At 46.4% G+C, this 20237-nt stretch overlaps 4 protein-coding genes across 4 annotated transcripts; all 4 read right to left on the bottom strand.

Moving 5' to 3' along the window:
* Positions 1-3808, bottom strand: LOC145702153 (uncharacterized). Its single transcript, XM_081779362.1, has 8 exons — positions 2132-3808; positions 1962-2088; positions 1767-1916; positions 1379-1726; positions 1107-1264; positions 951-1065; positions 801-911; positions 1-758 (listed from the first exon to the last, which is right to left on the bottom strand). Exons 1-8 carry the CDS (start codon positions 3665-3667, stop codon positions 1-3), a joined length of 3303 nt encoding a protein of 1100 aa, XP_081635488.1. The 5' UTR covers positions 3668-3808.
* On the bottom strand, positions 3788-14639 carry LOC145705344 (fibrocystin-L-like). The gene is made up of 2 exons (XM_081782805.1): positions 14472-14639; positions 3788-14427 (listed from the first exon to the last, which is right to left on the bottom strand). The coding sequence occupies exons 1-2, from the start codon at positions 14621-14623 to the stop codon at positions 3798-3800; spliced, it is 10782 nt and encodes a 3593-aa protein (XP_081638931.1). The 5' UTR covers positions 14624-14639; the 3' UTR covers positions 3788-3797.
* Positions 14640-14857: 218 nt separating this feature from the next.
* LOC145704236 (uncharacterized) lies at positions 14858-15819 on the bottom strand. The gene is made up of 5 exons (XM_081781680.1): positions 15747-15819; positions 15610-15707; positions 15505-15570; positions 15390-15458; positions 14858-15345 (listed from the first exon to the last, which is right to left on the bottom strand). The coding sequence occupies exons 1-5, from the start codon at positions 15817-15819 to the stop codon at positions 14914-14916; spliced, it is 738 nt and encodes a 245-aa protein (XP_081637806.1). The 3' UTR covers positions 14858-14913.
* A 464-nt stretch (positions 15820-16283) lies between these two features.
* On the bottom strand, positions 16284-18938 carry LOC145705436 (uncharacterized). The gene is made up of 8 exons (XM_081782914.1): positions 18440-18938; positions 17992-18199; positions 17777-17909; positions 17478-17693; positions 16933-17125; positions 16783-16888; positions 16515-16565; positions 16284-16468 (listed from the first exon to the last, which is right to left on the bottom strand). Exons 1-8 carry the CDS (start codon positions 18644-18646, stop codon positions 16335-16337), a joined length of 1248 nt encoding a protein of 415 aa, XP_081639040.1. The 5' UTR covers positions 18647-18938; the 3' UTR covers positions 16284-16334.
* Positions 18939-20237: the final 1299 nt, after the last annotated feature.

Genomic DNA, 20237 nt, shown 5'->3' with positions numbered 1-20237 from the left:
TTAAAGTTTCGACAAGTAATAATTCGGAATTATTAATTCCGGAAAAAAGCTGAAAGGATCGATACGAGAAAACGAGCGCGCGTCAGCCGCAGTTCTCAATGCCACGCTGGAGCTGATAACCTTCCATCTACCGAGCGTCAAAAACATAAACATGCTGCAATAAACAATTCCTTGAATAATTTTTATTCCATTTTTAAGACAACTATTTTCGAACGTCGTATCCTTCGTAGTTGTCGAGATCTTTGTGAGCGGATCTAATGTAGTGGACCATTCTTCGGAAGTCTCCATCTTCAAAGATCGGGAAGTGCTCGACGTACTTGGCGAGGATGTTTTTCTGGTGTCCTGGGAGAACACCAGTTTCGCAGGTAAAATCGACAGATGTTTGGAAACTTGTGTCGATAGTGATCGGTCCCTGCAGCGCGGCGTCGGAGGACCTGTCTGCGTACCCTTTGAAATACGACGATTTGGTTGGGTCTTTGGATTTATAAAGTCGTGTTCCTTCGCGACTGTAAAAAGTCCAAAAGTTCCGTCTTGAGAATGCTCTCCTTCGTAGAAATCAGGGAAAGTGACAGCTCCCGACTGTCCGTCTGGCCCGCCAAGAGTCACATTCCATGGGCACCACACAAAAAGAGTGAAGTCCGCAGTTGCCCAGAAATTGGGATCGAGCCACTCAGGATGCTTAGACTCGTCGATGTGGTCAAACTCCCACTCGCCAACTTTCAGCAAATTCTTAACACTCGCTTTCAAAACAACGTAGCCTAAAATACGGATAATGATAATCGCGAAATAATTGAACTTACTTGGATAAACTTTCTTGACAAAGTTAAAGACGCCACCAGCCCAGACAGGCAGCATCGCATCTTCCGTAGAGACGCAAACGAAGTCGGGATTTAGCTGAACAAAAGTGCAAGCTAGAATTCACTTAATTTATGAAAAATAAGGTCGATTACGATTAACTCCGTCGCAAGTGCACTGAAATCCAGAATACAATTTCTTGATGCCAGTAACGTATCCTTTGCTGTCACAGGCGACTCTGATTTTATCTCCCTCTTTGTGATAAATTTCCTAGAGAGCGATAAATCCAGTATTGGATAAATAGTTCTTACCGATCCATATGAAGCATCAAAGTAAGGAACTGAGTCGGATCCGCGTCCAAGGAGGACCTTGAAGAGAACCATTCCCTTGCCAAGGTTTCCGTTGAAAACCAAATCTTCATCGTAAGTGTTGTTTCCAACACACCTGTTAAGAACAGGCGGCTGAGGGTCTTAAAAATTTAAGCTATATTTTGGAAACTGTTCCAGATATAACTTTTGTTCTGTTCTGATATTTTTTCTTTTTACTGATAAGCCAATATCAGTATTTCGGCAAAAAAAATTACCATCGTTTGGCCGAACAACGAACGGATCAGTTGAGGCTTTGCCGACGAGTACAGTATCTTCGCCTTGATTGTAGCAAAGACTGAAAGTGAGGATCACGGCAGAATTGTCGACTGTAGATTTGATATTGTCAAATACAGCACGTCCGTTCAAATAAAGCGCAGTTAGGCCGCCAGTTAACTGTCCAGCTTCAAGTGTAGGAGTTGTCACGCAAACGCGGCACTCGTCTCCCTCTGGGCCGCATGAGGCCATGTACTCGGCGTTGGTATCATAAATCTGGACAGAGATCTCTGGGAATGGCTCTTGAGCATACACAGTTCCGTTGTTGATGTACTCGATTCGGACGGATCCTTAATTTTTCGATAAAACGTATGAACTTTTTAAGCATACCTGGAGGAGCTTCGATTGCTTCGAATTGTTGAGAAGTAACTTCTGGGATGGTGAAATTAGTCTCAGTTCCAGAGTACGTCAAAAAGGCAGTAAGTTGGAATGAACCAGTGTTTGGAAGTCGCAGTCCGCTGAAATCGGCGATACCAGATCCTTGTCAATTTTTATTGCATACTCAGAATAGACCGTTTTAGTTACCTGGGGTAAAAGTAACCTCCGGCGCATCAATGAACATTCCATTTGTCTCATAAATAGAAACTCGGAATGGATCACCAGTGTATCCAACATCTGTCATTTCTTCGCCATTTTCATCGAGCATAACAACCTGAAAAATAACTAAGAGCTAGAATTCCCCGAGAACAGTGTACCTGGAATCCTTCTTTAGGTCTTTGATTAACGACAACTTCTCCTGGCTGCTGCTTGATCATCATTGAGGTTGGGATCTTGTCATAAACCTTTGCCTCGGTAGTACTTGCGATGATGCTTTCTTTGGCAGCTTGTTTTTCGATGGTCGTTTCTGCAATGAGGTCTTGCTGTCCTGTTGCAGTGGCCTTGTTTTCGACGATCTGCTGGACATTATCCGCAGCGAGGGCTTCGTCTTCTGTGATTCCGAGATCATTGAGAATGGTGATTTCTTCACCAAGGGTGCCCTCTTCATACCAGTCGCTTGATTTACCCTGGACGGGCTCGCTGGTCAAAGTAGTAGCGACGACTTCGAGGTCATTTCCTTGAGAAGTGGCAATTGATTTGATGCTGTTTTCGAGATCACCATCCATCTGCTTCTGCACGAGCTTGCTTCCGATTTTTGAGAAGTCAGGAGTGCCAATGGTTCGGCCAAAGACGGTTCCAAGAGGCTTGCCGAATTCAATAGACACACGAACATTAATCGCGTTCTTCAAGTGAGGTTTGTTGACAGTCGTCTTATCCGACGACCACGTGCTTTGTGCTCGCACCCAGTTTTCTCTCTGAACATTGACTACCTTGACCTGGCTTGGGTCAAGTCCAAGAAGAGCAGCAAGAAGGTAAGGAAGATCGGGCGACGAGTAAAACTCTTCGATTGTAAGTTCGGTGACCATATCGAGCTCGAGAATGATGGTGTTTGCAATTTTAACCCGGAGCCTATCTCCGCCGCCGAGAGTAAAGTAAAGAATCTGATCAGCTCTGTCGAAGTAGTTGCTTCCTGACGAGTGCCAGACTTCTGGAATGAAAGCCGGGCTCGGGAACTTCCAATTATGCGTCGCAAAATCGTATTGATTCGAGTAAATCATGTTGTTTCCATTCAAGAAGACATCTTGTCGATTTTGTCGATGGGTAAACATGGCGATTCGAATTTTGCAGCTACTTGGCACGTTGTACATTGCAAACTGAATTTCCGTTGGGGTCGTTCCAGTACAATGGAAGTCGTATGTTTCGCCGCACTCGGCAACAAAGTGGTTGAGTGTTGCTCGAAGAGAACAGGAATAACCAGCGCAGCATGACTTGTCGTGAGGGCCATTGCTGAGATCGATGTAACCCTTAGATGATCGGAAACCAATCGGAGCGACTCTTCGTTCTTCTTGATCCATGTCAAGCGATTCGAAAATCAAATGAGCTCGAGAGCTTCCGACGCACTGGTAGGCAAGAAAGTTTGCGTCCCAAGTACAGCTATCGCCTCGAGAAAGACCTTTATGAGGAGCATAGTCGTCGATGGAGATGACGGTTCCGTCTGTGTTAGTAAGCATACTTTCTGGAACACGGTAGTCGCCGAGACCGTATGAGTCATCAACGTTGTCGGACCAGAAGAAGCCGTCGACGCCGCGCCATTGATACTCGGACTGGGAAATAATCGATGTCTCAGAGCCAGTTCCTGTGAGAGTTCCGTCCATATCCTTGAGAAGTAGTTTTCTCATTCCATCGCAAGTCATATCAACGCAATCAGCAAGATTGACGTTGCTGAGAGAAGGCCGTTTGAATCTTGTGATGTAATTGCTATCGACGTTAACGAGCGTTGTACCAGAGAAGTCGAAAGAGTGAGTGATGTCAAGAGCACCAGGATTAGGGGCAATGACGACATGTTATTTGCAGCGCAGGAGTGTCCAGTTGGAGATGGATATGTTCCTTCTTTCGGAACATGAAGCGGCTTTTCGGAAATTTGGTAAACTTTTCCGTGAAAATCGGCCACATGATACCAGTGTGTCCGTTGTACTCAGAAAGCGGAGCTCTGTTTTGGCCAGTGAGCCCGGAAGTAACAATTGCAGCTTGCTGTCGAATGTTGTAGTCGGCGCATGTATGATGCTGAGATCGTCCAATGAATTGATTGTTGTCGAGAGAATACTTCATGTTTCCATGAGCGCCTTGTGGGCCACCATTGCCGACCATAATATGACCAACACCGATGATAGTATCGATAAATTTATTACCAACGACGTGGACGCTAGAACCACCAGCTTGTGTGTAGACACCGTAATCCAGAATTCGCCAGAACTCGAAGCCTTCGACTCGAAGACAAGCTCGAGATGGTTTTTTGATGATGGAATAACCTCTGAGTGTTGAGTGAGCATAGTTCTTGATATTCATTGGCCATGAGTTTGATGTGCACAAATCAGCCAAACTGCACTCCTCAGCGTGCCCCTTGTATGCAGGTCCGTCTCCACCAGCGACACGGTTGTTCATCAAAGTGCCAGTCATCACTTCGATTGTATTAATTCCAGCAGGGAGGTTCATTTGTTCAGCTTCAGCATTTCCAAGCTGCTGCTGGAGCCACCAGTTTTGGTACAAAAATCGGTTGACGACCATCACAATAACATTTCCGGTGACGATCGAGTAGTCGCCGACAACTCTGATGACATCGGAAACGATGTTGAACATGACATTGTCCGTTACTTGCATATTTGTCACTCCAAGGCCGATGGCGATGCCGCCATTATAACTATTGTACATTGAACAGCCCTTGATGTAGGAAGGATTGTCAGCAGAAGCCTGGCTGCCGAGATGGTAGAAGGCAACTGGAGTGCGAAGATCATCCGGTCGAGTGTGACCGAACTGGCCCATATGACTCATTTCAATATTTTCGAGTTGAGCCCATCCCTTTCTAAACGAGTTTCCATCGTCCGAAGAAAGCACAACGATTCGGCCACCGAACATGTCTTCAGAATCTGTTTTTCCATCGAGCTTGATGTTTCTGGTAAGATGGACGACCTCGGTTTTAAAAGTCTCGCCGGCGTCAGCGCCAGAATGATCGAAAGCGAGAGCTTTGTTCAAAGCAACGGTATTTCCAGAAACTGCAACAACTTCCAGCTCATCATATTGTCGTCCATCGTAAGATGAAGCGGCGATGACGATCTTGTCACCAGCCTTCCAATCAGCGCTGACATCGTCGGTCAAAGTGATGGAGGTGGCTCCAGCAGAAACTGAGTTCTGCAAGAACGAGTAAGGCGTGTTCTGTGGACAGCCAACCAAACTCAATCCTCCCATAGCTCCAATCGTTTTAGCGCCGATTGGTACGGTTCCAGCCGGGGCACCGAACTCTTCTTGGAATCGGTCGCCCTTGAAGTTGATAGAAAGAGTACTGTCGCAATTGAAAGGCGCGTCGGGAGTTCCAGCGTAAAGATTTCCATTTTGGAAATAAACTGATCGAGTCCAGAGCTGTTCGTGACCGCCTGCGCCGGTGTTGATCAGAATATCGCGAACGTTGATGGTTATATCTTGAGCGTCAGAGATTGTGAGCGTTCCCTCCAGGAAGAGAATATCGACGTCGAGATTGGTATTTAGCGTAACGTGCTTGTCAACTGGAATTGTGACATTAGAGCCAGAGATTGGGACGACTCCATCTTCCCAACAAGCAACATCTTCCCAATCACATTCGATCAGGTCAGTTGGAGGCGTTGTTGGTGGTGGAGTAGTTGGTGGAGTGCAATCTGGCCAGAAACACTTGAACACTTCGAAGTTGTAGTTGACATCGTAGTAGCTGTTGATTGCATCAGACTTCGCAAACATGATGGAGAAGTCAGATGTCTGAGGATCAATGTGATAAGTGAGAGGGTCCATCGAAGTGTCGAGAGCGCCAACTTCTTGACCATTGAAGCTTTGCCCTTGAGAATCAGCATATCCTCGAATTTTGCTTCCTGCAACGATGGCATCATCGACCTCCTGATAGAATGGATGTCGAATAGTTGTGTGCTTGTGCTGTCCCATGTCATAGACTGTTCCTCTGTAGGTGATATTCGTGATGTGTTCATGCTTCTGCCAACTCATATCATGTGTCTCGCCAGCAAGGAGAAGACCCATCCATCCAACAGCATGAGTAGATCGCTTGTTTCTGAATGGGACGACACTAGATCCATATCTGTTGACGACGTCCATGTTGAATCCGATGATCGAATCAGGCGCAATATTATTCATTCCATATCTCATGAATTCAACACCTTGGCAGAACGAGCAAGGAAACTCAACAGAGAACTCTGGAGCGGGCTCGCACATTGAGTCAGGGTAGAGGCCAGATGTCGGGACAACCGACCAGCCGGCCATTCCTTTACCGGTGAGAGTTCCGTCGCGATCGACCAAAACAGTTTCGTGCTCCCAATCAGCGGCGAATTTTCTCGGCGAATTAAAGTATTCAACTCGCTCGAAATGACTTGTTCGGCCGCAATCGAATGGATAGGAGGAGTAACAAGCATCGATTGCGACGCAGTTGTGACCTTCGCCTTCGTCGAAATTGTGGAACTTGATTCCTTCAATAGACATATGTCCCGCTGGTTTCCACGGAGTCTCAATACCAAATCGAGTGCAAAGTGAAAGCTCAGGCACATTTTTGTCAATGTATCCAATGACAGTGGAGTCCCTGATTCCCATTCCATACTGATTGTATTCACCCTCGTATCTGCCAGAAGAACTTTCTTTAACGGAAAGACCACCCAAAATGTTATTCGCAGCAATGAATCCCTTCATCCAGATATTATCGCCAACCAGGGCAAACTCAGCTCCTCGAAGGCAATTCCAGAAGATTCCTCGTTCGAAGATAGCCTCTCCTGGTGGCCAGGTGGACTGACAATCGACTGTACTTGGTCTGTAAGAAGAGCCTTCCTGGAGAGTCATCACCCAGAATCCGTAGAGACCCATGTCGTGAGCAGTGTTATTGTACCATTTCTTAACAGATCGGTAAACAGGGCACTTGGTTGTCTGATAATGAGGCTGATGTCCTCGGTGTGGGAATGCTCTCTCGAAGGGATTGACCCAGTATCCCATTTGGACACCTCCGGCAGCTCGGTTGTGCTGAATTGTATTGAATGTGTTTGTAATCCAGAAAGCAGTTGCTTTTTGATCGGAATTCAAAAGAGAGTTTGATGGCTTCGTTTTGATGGCCAAGTTGTACTGGATAATATTGTCTTCTTCGCAGCCATCTTCGATGAAGAAATTGTGTCCCATAGCGTTGTAGCCGACATTCCATTCGACAAGAGCCTGGTGGATGCCATGAGTGGTCAGAACTCGGTTAAAAGTGTTGTAGACTGCGTTTCCGCGGAAGTAGGAGTTCGGCTGGATACCCGATCGATGGAAATGGAAAGAGTAGCGGGCGAACTGGAACGCTTGCCCGACATGGAACGCTTCAATGTGAGCAATCTTGCCAAACTCGATGTTGTGCATCAAGAAGTGAGCGCCAAACTCGTCTGAACCGACTTCATCGCCCCACTTGTTCTGATAACAGCTCTGGATAGCTCCTTCTTGTGGTTCATATTCTTCGTCGCAAGGGGGAAGTTCTTTTGTCCACTCGTCGTTGACGTTTCCATAGAATTTAATGTTTCTTGTTAAAAGGGCGACTTCTGCAGCAACTTCGAGTATTTCTCCGTCCCATTCGGAGTAGTGGTAAATATGACGATAAGTGAGTGGCTCAGTCAAGAAGATAGTTCTACCGTCTTCAGAAATAGAGTCAATGTATCTTTCTTCGCTTTGAGCAAGACTCAATCGACCACCAGTTGTCGCGATAACAATCTTATCTCCGGCTTTCCATGATTTCATTGGAGAATCAGGGTTCGTTACCGGGTTTCGAACGTAAATCGAGCTATCACCAGCTTCTGCGGTCATGTTTAGCTGTGTCCACGTGGTGTCGATGGGGCAGCCGTGCATGTTGATTGTACCTTCTCGCGTGATAAAGCATTTTGCACCATAGATAGGCAGACGGATGCTGCGATGATGGCCATACATTTCGATTTCCGCGCTTATAGGTTCCTCAGGTGTTCCACAGAATGGATCGTGCTCGTTTCCGATTTCAAAATGACCACCATCAGTGATGAGAACATATTCTGCTCTGAGTTTGATTCCGTCTGTTCGATCCCAAACAAGCGTTCCTCCTTGAATCAGCAGAACCTTCAAAAGCGGAGTCGATTCGTCGAGAAGAACGGTCTGGTTCCAGGGAATCACCGCGATATCGCCGTCAACAGGCTTGCCCGTGCAGTTGGTAAGCTCAGTACAACCCCAGGTGAAGATGGAGCTCCATCGATCAACATACCAAAACTTGGCTGCGTCGGGATGATTGAAAACTGCGTTTCCATCTGGAACAGTGACCTTGACAAGATGAGCAGTTGAGTATTCATGCGCATTTGTCTCGCAGACAATAACCGCCACACTGATGAAGTCGATGTCGCAAGGGACATCATCGATAGTTACAGTCGTTTCTCCTGGAATGAACTTATTGCCAACAATAGTGATCTTCGTGCCACCAAGAGTTCCTCCCTTATTCGGCTGAATGCTGTTGATGTACGCAGTAGTGGAGTTTTCGTAAGTGTAAACCCAATCGTTTCGCTGCGGTGGATCGTAGTGGTAGAAATCGAAAACGCAGACCGTGGTGTTTTCCCACTTCCAGTCGGGAATCGTTGGCGTTTGACAAATAGCCTCGGTATTATCTGCGCTAATCTGACAATTGATAAGTTCTTCGCCGCAGAGAGTTCCAATCTTATCGTCGTCGTAGAAGCCGCTGCCGGTGATTGTTATGGAGGTTCCTCCACCATATGAACCAGCAACTGGGGTGACGGAGTCGACCCAATAGCCCATCTCGAACCAGTATTCTTGGTGGACAGCGTAACCGACGCCAGGGAAATTGATGTATAGATTGTACTCTCCGGTTGCTTGCCCAGGAACAGCACAAGTGAGTTGGAGAGCAGAAGGATCGCAATTGGTAATCGGACAATCTCGATCACCAATAGCGATGGTGATGCCGTCACAGGGTGGATTATCGTGGAACATGTCGATTCCAAAAGTGACTTCTTCATTAGCGATGTATCGGTAGTTCCAAAGTGGGTGGATAGACAACGTCTGATCAGTGATAATTCTAGTTTTCATAATATCGTACTCGTAGTCACAAACACCTGGGGCGCAAGTTATTCGCGGATCGACCTGGCCGAGCTGGTTGTAGAAGGTTATGTATGCCTTGTTGGTGAAGCCAGGTAGCCCGTTTGGCCATTTCCAAGCATCGGGTGTGATTAGCTGAAGTTTTGTGGAGCCAACAGGAACAAGTTTGCATGCGTCTGGATCTTCAATGACACCGCAAATATCTCCCCATCCATTGGTTCCCTGGAACTGGAAGGTGACCTTCGTCATAGTTGGAATTTGACCAAGATTATCGTTTGTGGTGAACTCGAGGACGTGACCACCACCCATAGAACCCTTTTTGATCACATTATCGAATGATTTAATCTCAAGTCCGAGGAAAAATTGTCCAACGTGGATGTATCCGTAATTGTTGAGGTATAGTCGCACATCGTAGTCATCTAGGGTTGGTGACGGAAGATCCATTGAAAAGTGACAATTTGAGCCATCGCAGGAGTGAGTGACGTCCATATCGAACCAATCTTCGCCAGGATTAGACGCGTTCCAGAATCGGCACTCTCCAGCGACGACACTTGGCTCTCCGACGAGTGGAAGATCGAAATCCACCGTAAAGGCGCCTTGAACTTCTGGAGGGCCGACAACGTTGGTCATTTCATTTGTTGGTTCAACTCCAGTGTATCGTTTTCCGCTAAATGTCATCGTGAAACCTTCGTCGCCGGTATTAGCGCAAAGAGTGATGGCATTCGCGTCGTATTCCTCAAAATCTGTTTCGCAGTAATACACCTTGATGGTAAGTGGAAGTCCGACAAATTGACTCGGTGCAAGTCTGCATCGAATCTCTGTTCCACTCACGGAAATGACTTCTTCGCAAACATTGACAGCCATTTTCCAAGTTGGATATTTGTCATAAGCAAAGTTTTCTCCCGAAATTGTGAGAATACCACCGCCATGTCTTGAACCCTCAAGTGGGTAGATTCCAGAGCAGGTTGGTTGGAAGGTCTTCTGAAGACCCGTGATTGTCTCGTCGATTTGAGTCAAGCCACGACCGAACTGATTGACCTGCACGTACACTTTTTCATTCACTGGCCAGTTGTCTGTGGTCTCCCCAAGTGAGCCCATGATTGTTCCGTCAGTGCCGACGGATGTGACCGTAAACGGGATTTTAGCTTCAGGGTTATTCTTCGTAATAGCGTACATTTCGTATTGATCAATACACGCGTTGTTATCAGCGAGGCCAGATGCAGTGACCATTACTGTACTTCCGAACCAGGAACCGCCAGTGGCGATCGGAGTTCGTGAGTATGAAAAAGTATGCTTCAAGCAACCGGTGCAGTTTGCTGGTACGAAATTCTCGACGATTTGAGATGAGATGTCAGCGTCAATTGGCGCGCAGTTCTTGGAAGGCTTCTTTTTCTTCCATCTTCGGACTTGATCCTTGAGCGCAACAAAGCCATTGACGTGAACGACAACTTGCTGTTCATTATCAACAGGCGCTTCGATTTGAATAGTTCCGACGGGGGTGGATGTTCCAAGGTTGTCGATCGCACCAGTTGTGTAGGTATAGAAACCTGGAGCTTCGTCGAAGACTCGAGAAACTTCGCCGACTGCAGCGCTCTGAGCAGGGTATGAGAATTCGCCAGCTGGGACGGACTCAAGGTTGACATTGATGGAGGTTCCGAGCTGCCATTGCCAGACGATCTTGTCATTCTGATTGATGACGAAATGAGCAGGAGCCCAATTTGTACCAACGAAGGTTGCTACATGCGTCTTGTACTGTGAGTGGGTTAGGCAGGTGATTTTCTTGTCGGTTTGAGTGAGAATATCGCAGTTGGTACCGCCGATTGTGACTTGAGTCAGTTCTTGATTAGTTCCGAAGCCATCTCCGTTGATCGTGATCACTGCTCCACCAGCCATTGAGGACGCAGCCGGGACAACTGTGTTGACGCTAAGAAGAGTATCAATGCTGTACCAGTTGGTGAATCCGAAATCGCCAACAAGTGCTCGGAAATTATAACTTCCAGGCTCCATCGCTGGAATAAACAACTCGTAAGTATTTCCGGTAACTTGAGCAGTATGGAATGGAGTCGTTTCGATGTAAAAAGTGACAGTGTCGTCGGCTAGCGTTCGCGTGAATGTGATAGTAACTGTGTCTCCAGTGACACTGAGGCTAGATACGCTCATGTCAATATCGTCACCAGCAGCATCATACACGTATGTAGTGAGAGAGCCATCGTCACCGTCGACCGTGATGTCGACTTCGCCGTTTCGGGTAGCAGGTTGCTCAGGTGATCGGACAACGACGTCATCGATCGTTCGATCAACCTCCTCAGCAGCGATCCCTCCGAAGTTGATAACTCTCTTGGCGAGTCCGAAACCACCGCCGCTGATGGTGACGAGTGTACCACCGTTGACGTTTCGACCGTTTGCTCCAACGGAAACAGAGACTCCAAGTGATGAAGAGACTGTGACCTCCAATCCTGGAGTAAAGTCAGCAAAGCCAGAATCGGTCACAACGTAGACAGGACTAGTTCCCCAGGGCAATTTTGTGAAGGAAACAGTGACACTGGAGGACGTTGCTGAAGTGATAGTACAGAAATCTGTCTCGGCAGTGCAAGACGTTTCGCCAAACATGACAATTGCTGTGCTGTCAAGTCCGCTTCCAGAGATTGTGAGAGACTGAGATTGACCGTTTAGCGTAATTGAAGTTGTGCTAATTGAAGTGGCAGTATCTGCAGTAACAAAAGTAAAGTCGCAGTTTTCACAAGATGCCGCGATATTTTTCACAAAAAGTTGAACTTGAGGAGTATCAAGCGCCTTTGTCAATGCTGTTCCTGGCATTTTGGCTACAACGACACCACCATGTCGAGTGCCGGAGGTCTCGCTGGCTTCAGGAGACATATCGTTGCTGGTGGCAGTGATTTCTGGGAAGTCTCCGACCTTTTGGAAGAGAACTCGGAAGAAAAATCCGTTTGAACATGAGCGCTCAAAATGATCGATTGTTGCGGTGTAAAGATCGAGATGAGCTGTATTGAGAATTGTCAAGAGATCCGCTTCGAGAATCGTTTCGGAGTCGATGACTTCGGACGACCAAGTTTTGTAATGAAGCTGGAAACTTCCAGAAACGCCGGGAATGATCATTTGGTGTTCCCAAGTGTCGATAACGAGTGTTTGCCCATCGGCATTGATTGTGCTTCTGAAACCAGTTGTCGAGTCTCCAAAAGCATTCGTGAACTGTCTGCTTTCGGAGACAACGTTTGCATGGACAACTTCAATTGCGGAAAGCGTGTTCTCGCAACCTGGACCTTTGAAAGTAACCGTGATTCTGGCATTGCCATGAGATGCAGACACATCAACGGAATCAATGTCAGCGCCAGCGTTGAAGCCGTCTGCAAACCACGAGTTGAGAAGGGAAGCACCATTCGATGCAAGATCGCTGAATGTAAGCAACTCAGTCTGGCGAGTTGACCCTCCGCCGCGAAGTCGAAGTCGGAATTCGACGCTGCTCGAGACAGATCCAGTTTCAAGAAGAATCACGTGTTTTGTCTTTTCAGCGCTGCTCGAGAAAACCTTTACTTGTTGTCGCTCAAGTTGAGTTTCCAACTCGTGTCCAGTTGGTTGAATGGTCTTGTATGGTGGGATCAGAGAGTCGAGTGTTTGTTCGCTTCCATCGCCGTGGAAAACATAACCATAAGCTTTGGATTGACTTGCTTCAAATCCATACTGAAGGTCGGCATCCAGGAAGACTTTTGAGCTTCCTGAGCTCACATAGTTTCCATCTTGATTCAGGTCGTAGTTAAGTCCATTGTTCAAAACGTAGTGACCGGAAACTGGGACTCGGAAAAATCCTTTCATGTCGCCACTTTCCGATTTCAATTCGTACTGCGTTTTCTCTGTTCCATCGCCAAAATAGTCGATGGCGCCAAGACCGCCAGGGAAAATGGTTTGTCCACTCGTGTCGATTTCTTGTCTTTCAACTTGGCAGATGATTTCAGAAGCAGACGAGCTCACGATGTTGCAGGGAACATTTCCAGCAAGGACGATTTTTGTTTGTTGATGGTTATTTGCGAGATTTCGACCAGTAATTGTGATGAATGTTCCGCCGAATCGAGAACCTTCGGCTGGGGTGATCGAGTCAATTCTTGGTGCCAGACCGAAATTAGCTGTTGTTCCGTCTTCCGTCATGTAGAGAGAATCTTGTTCAGCGACACCTCGACCCGCTTTCAAATGAATGGGCGAGATAGTGAAGTCTCCGATCGCTCGGGCATCAACTCGGCAAGTCGCAGCACCGTTCCATCTATCCTTTGCATAGACGGAGTAGAGATGATGGAGCTCATCAGAGTCTGTGTATCCAAGTCCACAAGATGCGACGATGCCAGGAGTAGGGAAGTCAGTTTCGATTTCGATCGCCATTAAGTGATTCTCTCGCTCATCGACGTCGAAGGCCGAGTAGTCCTTGTTGTCGCGGTCGCCATCAAGATTGATGAAGAAGGAGTTCTCGTCGCAGAGGAATCTGAACTCAAATCCATCGCAGCCGTCTTCGGGGCAAATGATCTTCGAGGCCTGCGAACCTTCAAAAAAGTCTTCAAAATCTTCTTCACTCAAAACAGTGCCGTCAAGATGTCGGGCCTGGAAGGCGATCGGAGCGCGGCAGCCAAAATTATGGGCGTAAAATGTGTCCATGAAGATCAGCTCCTGTCCATCGACGGTTCCGGTGACTGATGTCCACTCAGTCCACTCTGGTGCCGGACCCGGATAAGCAACGTTGCCATGGAGAACTTCAAAGCCCACTGTGTTTCCTGAATCTGGACTTCTGGTCTGGACGATACAATCACCGCAGTTAGCAATCAGCTTTTCGCCGTTGAGGTAAACCAAAGTAGCCCACTGCGCTTCTCTTCCAAAAGGCTCCGCTTGACAAGCGATTTCTCCGGGGTTGTACCAGTGAGTGATCAAGGGACATGGAATGTACGTCAGCCCGTTGGCGAAAAAGACATGGATATCACTGTTGTCGCTTCTTCCCTCTTCACCGAAGGACTCGAGAGACTCTCCGAAATTGACACCGGCAATCGTAAAGACAGTTCCACCTCGATAGGACGCCTCAGCTGGGCCAACTTCAGTGATAATTGGCGCGGCTTCTGGGGCGAATCGCTTGACACCTTGCTCAAAGTTCGGTGTTCGAGTTGGTGCTCCGTCCACAGAAACGAGGCAGTTTCGCGGTTTATCACAAACTAGCTCTGTAAGTCCATCATCAGTTCGGGAGAAAAGAGTAAATCGGTACTCGTCAATGTGCTTTCGAAGAGCAAGAGAGCATTTGATAGAGTCATCGGTGGATTCTTTGATGACGCAATTGAACGTTTTACCGCCCGCTCTGGAATTATCATTTAAAAATAAATCTTTGGCATTTACACTCACTTGGCCTGTACACTTGTAGGATTGTGCTCTCTGAAATCACCTCCGATCAAGATGGACGCGGTATTGTCTACAACCAGCTGGTTCTTGGCAAATTTTATTAGTCTCTCTTTGCCATAGACTCCCAGAAGGAGCAGGCTTGAGAGAATTAACATCTTTCTCAGACGCTAATTTTCCCAACTGAGATCCCTTCTTCTTGAGGATTCTTCGCTCCAAACGAGCAGTCGGAGATGCGATTTATGATTGACATCGTCGTTGCATGTTTTGATCTTGTCGCGAATCTCGATTTCAGAGTTTACATGATTTACGTGTTGACATTTTGTTATAGAAAATGCTAGCATAATTGCAATAACAAAGTAACAGTTTATTATTGACAAATGACAAGAATTAATGGCAGAAAAATTGTATTTTCAGGCTATGAATGGGCTATAAAATAAATAAAAGCCTATGAGAGGAAAAAGAGAGCAGCAAGAATCGATGGGATAAAAATGGTGAAGACGTTCATCTGTCCAGTAGAAGAGGCAGTTTTGGTGTTTTCTTGAACCCTAGCTTCGGCCTCTGCAGGAGCTACAGTTGTTGATTGAGGGCCAGAGCAGGCAGTACCAAATGCAAACGGATTGCCTCTGAGATGCAAATCGATCGCGCAGATATCATCCGAAATATCCTTTGCCCACAGTTTTGTCTCCGAGTCGTGCAGAGCCCACTTTTTCGTTTTCGGATAAAAGAGCAGTCGCGATCCGCCAGAGTTGACGTATTTGAAGACACCGTCGTTTCTCGTGCCTTTGTATGCGAATCGCTTTCCGCCATGGATTTTATTTTCGCCAGTTGGTTCCAAATTGATTTCGTCAGGAAAAGGATATCGGGAATCGCCATCGATCTAGTGATATTATTTTTTTTTGAGGAAAACAAGAAAAAACTCACAAAATCAACGATGGGGTCATAAATTTGCTCGTCGTAGTCGTAGATAGGGACGTCATTAGTGTTGTAGTACTTGAAGTAATTGAACAGTGTGTTTTCTTTCTCAGGGGATTCTCACCTCTTGATAATCTTCATCATCGTAATCGCCATCGTCGACGAAGCTATAGTCAGAAATTTCGACATCCTAGGTCAACTTCAATGAAGCTAACGACGCAAAACTTACATTTTCATATTCTTCGTAAGTATCGTCATATTCGTCATCTTCAATGTCGTCGATCATAAAATCTTCCTCGAAATCGACAACATCATTGTACGCCTCATCTAATTTTGCTGAAAACTTATAAAAAAAACCTTCGCTACCTATTTCGTATTCTCGATCATCTTGAGCCTTTATCGCAATCAAAAACAGGGCGAAAATTGCGAAAAACTTCATTTCTTAAAAAATTCAAAATCAAAATAAAAAATATTTTAATATGTGAAAAGAATCTAGAGAAGATTAAACCTTACGACGACAAGTGTGCCATATTATGGCACTAGTACTTTCAATGTCTATTAAACTCCGCCCCTGTAGAGTAGAAGAATCTCGGGGTGAGTAGCAGAGCAGAATATTGTGTTTTTTCTCGTGTAAAATACGACTAATTTTGAGTTAAGAGAAGGAGGTTGAGCTGTTTGCTTATCAGTGTAGGCGCGCGGCTCCGAAACGAATAGAATGCTTTCTGAAAGTGCTGACTGTCAGCTGACATGCAACGATCAGAAGCAACCACAAGAGAGGAAATTCGGACTTTCAGGAGGAAAATCATCATGTGACAAGGCTCCATCTTATCAATACAACAATCGAGCAAGACAAAGTGCGTTGCATCTTGAACTAATAAAGAGACTTTGAAATCAAGGAAGAGTACACGCAAAATTTTATTCTTTGAACTCTGAAAATGGATCAGTTGAAGAGAATTACATATGACTGCTGCTTTCGAAAGTGGGATGAACTTGCAGCTCGTGGGCTCGCATCGACGCTTGGTCCGAAAACGTCAAATTACACAGCTCGCAGCGCCACTGATGCAGTCGCATGTGGCTGTTTAGATTTCCTAGAAAAAATGGACTGAGGGAATTTTCGAAAATGTTTTTTGTTACCTGATTTGGTGAAGCGCTGGCCGCAGATTTGACATTCGAAGGGCTTTTCTCCTGAAAAAAATATTTACGAAATTGAAGAATTCTAGACTTTTCTCGGAAGCTGTGTAGAAAACCTGAGTCAGGGACCTCAGAGAGCTTTGAAAGAATATTGATGCTGAATAAGTGGCTGCATTTCTTGAAGAGCAGCGGCTTTCATCAAAAATTTTTCAGAACCCTGACTCAGGTTTTCCAAACAGGTCCCCAATCCTAGAATTTATCGATCTCCTACCAGTATGAGTTCTTTCATGCTGTTTGAGATGTCCCTTCTGTCTAAATCTTTTCCGACACACTCCGCATTCGTGAGGAAGCTCTCCAGTGTGCGTCAGCAAATGGGTCTGAAAACTTTATTAGAAAATGCTCGTTTTAATGGACTTTTTACCTTTAGATGTTGTTTCTGGCTGAAACCCTTGTGGCAGTGCTCGCAGACGAACGGGCGTTCTCCAGTGTGTATTCTTTTGTGCGACTGTAAGTTCGTCGTGTCGGCGAATTTCGCCCCACATTGATCGCAAACAAATGGGCGTTCGCCAGTGTGAGTTCGTTCGTGCCGCGTTTTTTGACCCTTCAGTCGGAATCTAGGACAACAGTTACAAAACAGATTCTCCTCGCACATATATTTGGCTTTTGATAAGTACTTGTTGGCTTATAAATTCGCGAAGTGCCGACTAAAATCAACTGGCTTTGGGCACAGATCTTTTTGACTATCAGTGAAGCGGAACGCGCTTCTCACCTCTCCCCTGAGGCTTTGCTGTTGCCGCATCCTGCCATAGCACGCGTCTTTCGCATTGATAACGAGACGCTGAGCACAAGGGCGTCGAGGACATGGTGCAGATTACTTATTTCCGTTTCTCATTCAATTGCTCAACAAAACTTCGCCCAGAATTTACTTTGACAGCTCCGAGCAGCTTTGATGAAAAAGGAACTTACTTTTTGGGACAGTAGCTGCACTGGTACGGCATTTCTCCAGTATGAATCCGCTTGTGAGCCTTGAGAGAGCCCGATTGGCTGAAGCTTCTTCCGCAGGTGTCACAGCTGTACGGTTTTTCGCCAGTATGAGTCCGGTAATGTAGGAGCAAATTGGTGCGTCGGGCGAATTCGCGGCCACAGATCTGGCACTTCAGTTCATTTTGAGGCTGAAGGGAGCTAAAAGTTTCGAGTTTACTAACGGGGAATTATCGATTTTTGTATGTGTATATAAAGTACACTCTTCTTGGCTTTAACTTTACCTATATAGTCCGCCGGGATTAATTGCTGGATCCGGGACGACGTCAGAGGCGTAGGGCGGCATCGTCATTGGAAACGATGGCTGGGGAAAGAAGGGAGGAAACGGCAAAGATGGGTTGAAGAATGGGTTGCCAACTGAATGAAGCGTTGAACTAGGCGAGGAAAAGATGGGAAAAGTGAACGGCGATGGTACAGCTTCACTTTATTTCAAACTTACCTCCTCCGGGGAAGGGAATTTGAGGCATACTGACGGACGGATGTGGCGGGAAAGCAGGCGTTGGTAGCACTGGATTAACTCCCGAATCCTGAAACATGGAGAGAGGATGATGCTGGAGAGGATTAGTCGACAGAGAGCTAGACGGAAGCGAGGGAATATTCGACAGAGAACTGTAAGGCGGCTCTGAGCTTATTTGCGGGCCCACTGGCTTTGGAGAGGATATCCTGAGACAAGAAAAGGAAATCAGCAAAAATTAGCAGGCTGGTTACTTGTGAGGCAAAATGTTAACCTCTTCAAATCTACGAGCGCATAGACCTTGTCTTCCTGCGCCCTGGGTGCCGCCAGCCGCTTTAACGCGCAATCTCCAATTTCAGCTTTTTTATTTTTTTTATCGAGAAGCATTTTTTTATTTTTACGAAAAAGAAGTAAAACCTTTGGATATCCATGCCTGAGTGATTCCAGTTGTTAGTCCAGTGTGCGTGCCGATTCGCGGGAGGGTTGGATTGAGCCCTTCTTCAGAGAGGATTCCTTGAGGATCGTCGGCTTCTGGGGTCGTGTCTTGGCTGTGTTCGCCAGCATCGGCGTCGGCAGCTTCCGCGGAGGGGTGAGTTCTTGAGGAGCTGGGTCCAGGCTGCTGCTGGTCAGCGCTAGACATCGCCCGGAAGGATTGCGGCTAGTGAATGGGCTCAGGAATATTAGCTTGGGATTATCTAGTTTTCTGCCATGTCTTCTGCTGGGTAATGTTAACGGTTGCGCAGGTTTAGAACGTGTCTCTTATTTTCGGAATAAAAAGGTAAGTGTTAAAACGAAGAAAATGGATATAGCGACATACAAAGACATATGAGGCCGAAGAAGACTGCGCCGCCTAGCGGGACCGGTCCGGCGGTCCTAAAACGCGCTCGCGCGGCAAGTGGCCCACCGACTGTAAGCTGCTGCAATACACAAAACGCTAACTGGGCTCAGACACAAGCCGGAAATCCAACTTTCGCATGAGGGCCTGCTTGCTTTACTAGCACTGAGTTAATTAACCCGTTGTTATCCTTCATGGAAGATTTGCTTTCTCGACAGTGGGAAAAAATAGCCGCGAAAAAGGGTGCCCCCAGCAGCGGAAATGTTTTTGTTGGAACCCTAGATCGTGTCTTCTATGGTTATATAAAACGCGGCCTGATGATTATTTATTCAATGAGTGAAACCGATCAGATTTTTAGAAAAGAAAAAGGGCATTTCAAGCTTTTACGACTTTATTATACGAGTATTATAATCCTTCGAGAAATCAACTTATTTAACTTTTATAATAAAAATATCCACCGAAGTTTTTGGGAATTAATTGATTTACAAAAATACAATGATTGCCCACTTTGATCGCCGTCAGCAGTGCGTATGATGAGTGCGGAAATAGGTCAGCGGCGGCCAAAAAGTCAGAGAGAAGGATAGCTTTCGAGTGAGATAGTGTTTATTCGATGCCAATAAAAATCGACCGTCATAACGATTGAGCTGCGCGATCACTGTTGTGCGTTCCCAATACACAAAATTTTGCACCCAGACGAGGTACCTCAATAGAAACTCCAATTGAGCAAGTTTTATCAACTCGGGGATCTTGGTGATGGTCAGAATAGAGGTCTTTTCTGTCTGTTTTCTAGTCGGATTTTTTGGTTTCCCTGAATCAGAATTGGATAAAGAGAATTTATCAAACTCGATCTTGAATAAAAATTTTTGGGAAGCCGCGCAGCGGCTTCATTTCAAGAAAAGCCGCGTAGCGGCTTTTTATTTGGACACCTTCACAGCCGTGACTCAGGCAGGGTTTGAAATCTGACAAGCTCACGAGCACGTGAGCACGTGAGTGAGCTCAATGAGCATGCTCACGCGTGCTCATGCTCACAAAATTCTGGGCCCCTCGTGCTCACGCGTGCTCATGCTCACCGATTATTGAGAACAGTCGTGCTCACGCGAGCTCATGCTCATGGATCTCTGGAAGGGAAAATTCTGTGCTCATGAGCACGTGAGCATGTGCTCATAGCTCACATTTAGACGGGCTCACAGTCGTTCTATAGGCGGTTCTATAGGCGGTTATAAGTCAAACTTGGGGTTGCGCGGGTGGGATTTTTTGGGCCGTCTCAGCCCCGTTCCTTGATTTATTAATTTAAGGGGCTTGACGGCCCTTCGGGCCGTCTCAGCCCCGTTCCTTGATTTCTTAATCTAAGGGGCTTGACGGCCCTTCGGGCCGTCTCAGCCCCGTTCCTTGATTT

Source organism: Oikopleura dioica, chromosome PAR, assembly GCF_907165135.1.
Source record: "Oikopleura dioica chromosome PAR, OKI2018_I68_1.0, whole genome shotgun sequence".
NCBI lineage: Eukaryota > Metazoa > Chordata > Appendicularia > Copelata > Oikopleuridae > Oikopleura > Oikopleura dioica.
Note: the sequence above shows the minus strand (reverse complement) of the source record. Positions and strands in the feature narration are given on the sequence as shown.

Coding starts and splice junctions, on each gene's coding strand:
- LOC145702153 (XM_081779362.1), bottom strand. CDS start 3,667: ATGACTTGCGATGGAATGAGAAAACTACTTCTCAAGGATATGGACGGA. Junction 1,917..1,961: donor GGAGGTTACTTTTACCCCAG/GTAACTAAAACG, acceptor AAAATTGACAAG/GATCTGGTATCGCCGATTTC. Junction 912..950: donor CACTTGCGACGGAGTTAATC/GTAATCGACCTT, acceptor AGTGAATTCTAG/CTTGCACTTTTGTTCAGCTA.
- LOC145704236 (XM_081781680.1), bottom strand. CDS start 15,819: ATGAAGTTTTTCGCAATTTTCGCCCTGTTTTTGATTGCGATAAAGGCT. Junction 15,708..15,746: donor TGATCGAGAATACGAAATAG/GTAGCGAAGGTT, acceptor CAGCAAAATTAG/ATGAGGCGTACAATGATGTT. Junction 15,459..15,504: donor ATGATGAAGATTATCAAGAG/GTGAGAATCCCC, acceptor AATTACTTCAAG/TACTACAACACTAATGACGT.
- LOC145705436 (XM_081782914.1), bottom strand. CDS start 18,646: ATGTCTAGCGCTGACCAGCAGCAGCCTGGACCCAGCTCCTCAAGAACT. Junction 17,126..17,477: donor TGCAGCTACTGTCCCAAAAA/GTAAGTTCCTTT, acceptor CTGTTGTCCTAG/ATTCCGACTGAAGGGTCAAA. Junction 16,889..16,932: donor GCCAGAAACAACATCTAAAG/GTAAAAAGTCCA, acceptor TAAAGTTTTCAG/ACCCATTTGCTGACGCACAC.
- LOC145705344 (XM_081782805.1), bottom strand. CDS start 14,623: ATGTTAATTCTCTCAAGCCTGCTCCTTCTGGGAGTCTATGGCAAAGAG. Junction 14,428..14,471: donor CCTACAAGTGTACAGGCCAA/GTGAGTGTAAAT, acceptor TGATAATTCCAG/AGCGGGCGGTAAAACGTTCA.